At 35.0% G+C, this 5,000-nt stretch overlaps 1 protein-coding gene across 2 annotated transcripts in view; it reads left to right on the top strand.

The window, feature by feature from the left end:
• LOC137625936 (multiple epidermal growth factor-like domains protein 6) overlaps positions 1-5,000 on the top strand; it is a 487,305-nt gene that overhangs the window by 457,744 nt on the left and 24,561 nt on the right. For both annotated transcript variants that reach the window (XM_068356972.1, XM_068356971.1), the window contains 3 exons: positions 2,778-2,901; positions 3,361-3,480; positions 4,334-4,519. In XM_068356972.1, coding sequence (XP_068213073.1) covers positions 2,778-2,901; positions 3,361-3,480; positions 4,334-4,519 — 430 coding nt within the window. The remainder of the gene's footprint in view (positions 1-2,777; positions 2,902-3,360; positions 3,481-4,333; positions 4,520-5,000) is intronic.

Raw genomic sequence — 5,000 nt, 5'->3', positions numbered from 1 at the left:
TTGAATAATTGTTACATTTCAACTTCGCCTTTCTCTAATCACCTCCTTTTGAGTAATTGCTCATTTCAACTTTGCCTTTCTCTACTCACCTCCTTTTGAATAATTGTTACATTTCAACTTTGCCTTTCTCTAATCACCTCCTTTTGAGTAATTGCTCATTTCAACTTTGCCTTTCTCTACTCACCTCCCTTTGAATAATTGTTACATTTCAACTTCGCCTTTCTCTAATCACCTCCTTTTGAGTAATTGCTCATTTCAACTTTGCCTTTCTCTACTCACCTCCTTTTGAATAATAGTTACATTTCAACTTTGCCTTTCTCTAATCACCTCCTTTTGAGTAATTGTTCATTTCAACTTTGCTTTTCTCTACTCACCTCCTTTTGAATAATTGTTACATTTCAACTTTGCCTTACTCTACTCACCTCCTTTTGAATAACTGTTACATTTCAACTTTGCCTTTCTCTAATCACCTCCTTTTGAATAATTGTTAAATTTATACTTTGCCTTTCTCTACTCACCTCCTTTTGAATAATTATTACATTTCAACTTTGCCTTTCTCTACTCACCTCCTTTTGAATAATTATTACATTTCAACTTTGCCTGTCTCTAATCACCTCCTTTTGAATAATTGTTACATTTATACTTTGCCTTTCTCTACTCACCTCCTTTTGAATAATTATTACATTTCAACTTTGCCTTTCTCTACTCATCTCCTTTTGAATAATTGTTACATTTCAACTTTGCCTTTCTCTAATCACCTCCTTTTGAGTAATTGTTCATTTCAACTTTGCCTTTCTCTACTCACCTCCTTTTGAGTAGTTGTTCATTTCAACTTTGCCTTTCTCTACTTACCTCCTTTTGAATAATTGTTACCTTTCAACTTAGCCATTCTCTAAACACCCCCTTTTGAATAATTGTTACATTTCAACTTAGCCTTTCTCTACTAACCTTCTTTAGAATAATTGTTTCATTTCAACTTTGCCTTTCTCTACTAACCTCCTTTTGAATTATTGTTACATTTCAACTTTGCCTTTTTCTACTTACTTCCTTTTGAATAATTGTTACATTTCAACTTTGCCTTTCTCTACTCACCTCCTTTTGAATAATTATTACATTTCAACTTTGCCTTTCTCTACTCACCTCCTTTTGAATAATTATTACATTTCAACTTTGCCTTTCTCTACTCACCTCTTTTGAATAATTATTACATTTCAACTTTGCCTTTCTCTACTCGCCTCCTTTTGAATAATTATTACATTTCAACTTTGCCTTTCTCTACTCGCCTCCTTTTGAATAATTATTACATTTCAACTTTGCCTTTCTCTACTCACCTCCTTTTGAATAATTATTACATTTCAACTTTGCCTTTCTCTACTCACCTCCTTTTGAATAATTATTACATTTCAACTTTGCCTTTCTCTACTCACCTCCTTTTGAATAATTATTACATTTCAACTTTGCCTTTCTCTACTCACCTCCTTTGTAATGATTATTACATTTCAACTTCGCCTTTCTCTACTCACCTCCTTTTGAATAATTATTACATTTCAAATTTGCCTTTCTCTACTCACCTCCTTTTTAATAATTATTACATTTCAACTTTGCCTTTCTCTACTCACCTCCTTTTGAAATATTATTACATTTCAACTTTGCCTTTCTCTACTCACCTCCTTTTGAATAATTATTACATTTCAACTTTGCCTTTCTCTACTCACCTCCTTTTGAATAATTATTACATTTCAACCCGCCTTTCTCTACTCACCTCCTTTTGAATAATTATTACATTTCAACTTTGCCTTTCCCTACTCACCTCCTTTTGAATAATTATTACATTTCAACTTTGCTTTTTCTACTTACCTCCTTTTGAATAATTGTTACATTCAACTTTGCCTTTCTCTACTCACCTCCTTTTGAATAATTATTACATTTCAACTTTGCCTTTCTCTACTCACCTCCTTTTGAATAATTATTACATTTCAACTTTGCCTTTCTCCACTCACCTCCTTTTGAATAATTATTACATTTCAACTTTGCCTTTCTCTACTCACCTCCTTTTGAATAATTATTACATTTCAACTTTGCCTTTCTCCACTCACCTCCTTTTGAATAATTATTACATTTCAACTTTGCCTTTCTCTACTCACCTCCTTTTGAATAATTATTACATTTCAACTTTGCCTTTCTCTACTCACCTCCTTTTGAATAATTATTACATTTCAACTTTGCCTTTCTCTACTCACCTCCTTTTGAATAATTATTACATTTCAACTTTGCCTTTCTCCACTCACCTCCTTTTGAATAATTATTACATTTCAACTTTGCCTTTCTCTACTCACCTCCTTTTGAATAATTATTACATTTCAACTTTGCCTTTCTCTACTCACCTCCTTTTGAATAATTATTACATTTCAACTTTGCCTTTCTCTACTCACCTCCTTTTGAATAATTATTACATTTCAACTTTGCCTTTCTCTACTCACCTCCTTTTGAATAATTATTACATTTCAACTTTGCCTTTCTCTACTCACCTCCTTTTGAATAATTATTACATTTCAACTTTGTTTTTCTCCACTCACCTCCTTATGAATAATAGTTAAATTTCAACGTTGCCTTTCTATACTCACCTTAGAATAATGGTGCAATTAAATTTTACCCTTCTCTACTCACCTCCTTTAGAATAACGCTAGAGTAAATCGATGTCTGTGAATCATGGTTTCCTTCATCTTCCTTTCAATAAAATATTAATAACAATAGTAATGACTATAATCTCTCTCCAGGACGACGATGAATGCCGCTCTGGAAACCATCGCTGTCAGCAAGAATGCGTTAACACAGCCGGTGGTTATGCATGCGCCTGTCGCCAAGGCTACACACTGGGTTCTGATGGTTTTACCTGCATCGGTAAGAAGTACACGATTATGTTGACTATTTTCATATTTAATGTTCTTTTTCTTTTTTTGCAAATTTAACATACTACTTTTAGAAGAGGTATCCCTAGAAAAGAGAACTAGATACCAGACGCTATTAATCTTTGTACTGCTGATTCCAGGATGTACGGAATTTGAAGTTTTTACAAATTCAGCTTCTTGGTATACTTTCACCAAAGTCTCATTAGGGACATTTTCCTGCCTTTAGGGCAATGATACTGTCCCTTGCCTTTGCCATTCGTGAGCGGCCTTTAAACCTTCAAAAGCAACGTGCCTACCTCCTCTCTGTAAAAGCACACATGTCACCCACATAGGATATGCGAACGCTACGGTATTGGATAGTGAAGAGATTTTCAACTGCATTTTTTTCCTCCAAAAATCATCATTGACATTCACAGGCCTAATTACCCAAAGCTAACCGCCTTCTTTCCAGATGTTGACGAGTGTTCGAGTCAGAATGGAGGGTGTGAACACGAATGCAGGAACACGGCCGGATCCTTCGTGTGTTCGTGCCGTAAAGGATACATTCTCACAGAAGGCACGAGCTGCAACAGTAAGTATAGAAGTCCTATATTCACGCTTTAACCTGTTGCTAGTCTTAGAGGAGTTGAGAGATTTTTATTGAGCTTTTTCTATTCCCAATTTGGGTTCTTTTAAGTAGTCATCCAGGTATGGTAAAATAACGAAAAATCCAATTTTGCTAATATGTGATTCCTGTTAGAAATGTGTTAGTTTTTCACTTTAAGATTTTTTTCTCCTTTTTGGGGTGTGTGTTTAAACTGTCTAAGGGTGCAATATCAACCAGCTTGGGGAATTAGAAAAAAAAAAATCCAATGTTTAACCAAGTTAAGTAAAGGATTTAATTTCGCATATAACAGTTAACTTTACTATTATTGTTTTTCCGATTATAATTATATGTGCTTGTGAATTGCACATATTTTATCTTGCAGAGTTTGTTTTTTTATTTCAGTTTTTATAAGACTAAGGAATTTTTTCATCTCACAAGAATTACATCGAAGGTCAAACGACCCGTGACTGGCACCAATTAATTATTTTTTTTTTTTTTTTTGGAATGGGTGATATTTTAGATACTGTAGTCGAGATTATGGAAATTAGGAGGGCCAGGATTGCCTGATTTCCCTAGGCATAATATTTTTCTTTTGAATCATTTTGTTGATAGAATTCTCTAAATCTGTTCGAATGCATCATGTTTGAATTACCGTTTGCCTCGTTTGCTCGCAATCTCAGCCACTAGGTCATCTCATGTTTTCTCTGTCAGAGCGCACATGTTTTTAGATATAATCACTAAAATAGATTAAAGAGTGATGACATACGTTGCACAGCGCTCTTGCAACAGTGACCAATTGATATTACTTCAAATGATCACTTCTGTGTTTATCCATCAGTGATTGATTACGACTACTACGAGGAAGATTACACGTCCCACAGCTCCCGAGGAGACCTCGACTTGAGTACGACGTTGGAGGACGACTTCACGGTCCTGGAGGATGTAGAGTCCCTCCGGCCTCGCGTCGAGGACTGGGAAAACATTACTTATGCCGAACATGCGAAGGTTGTCACTATTCAAACTCGTGAGTGTTTTATTGATATTCTTTAAGAAAACTATTCTGGATGGTCTTTTATGTATTTTAATGGTATTCATACAATTGGAGTAACTTTATTGGTATATAATTTTTCATTGTATCTTGACTTTATAAAGATGATCTTTATATTCATGTCGTGATAAGGATATTATTGGAGTATCTTATTTGATACTAGCATACGCAGCCCGTCAAAAATGACAGGTATTTAGATAGATGTGGACGCACACAGATTCAACCCTTTCCCACCCCCTCCGCCTTTCCTGACTACAGCCCCTCTCACCAGGTTATGATTACTCCCGTCCCCTTATAACCAAGGGACGGGGAGAGACCGAGTAGTTATACGTTTGGCAATTCCGCAGACACTTGGTCTTTATTATATAGGGGAGGTTCCTACTTTTTTTCAATGTTCTTCTGACCTTTTAATCAGGTTGGGAATATTCATTTGCATATTGTACATATATTCTTCGTG

Source organism: Palaemon carinicauda, chromosome 33 (genome assembly GCF_036898095.1).
Source record: "Palaemon carinicauda isolate YSFRI2023 chromosome 33, ASM3689809v2, whole genome shotgun sequence".
NCBI lineage: Eukaryota > Metazoa > Arthropoda > Malacostraca > Decapoda > Palaemonidae > Palaemon > Palaemon carinicauda.
The sequence above is the reverse complement of the archived record's forward strand: the minus strand, read 5'-3'. Positions and strand labels throughout refer to the sequence as shown.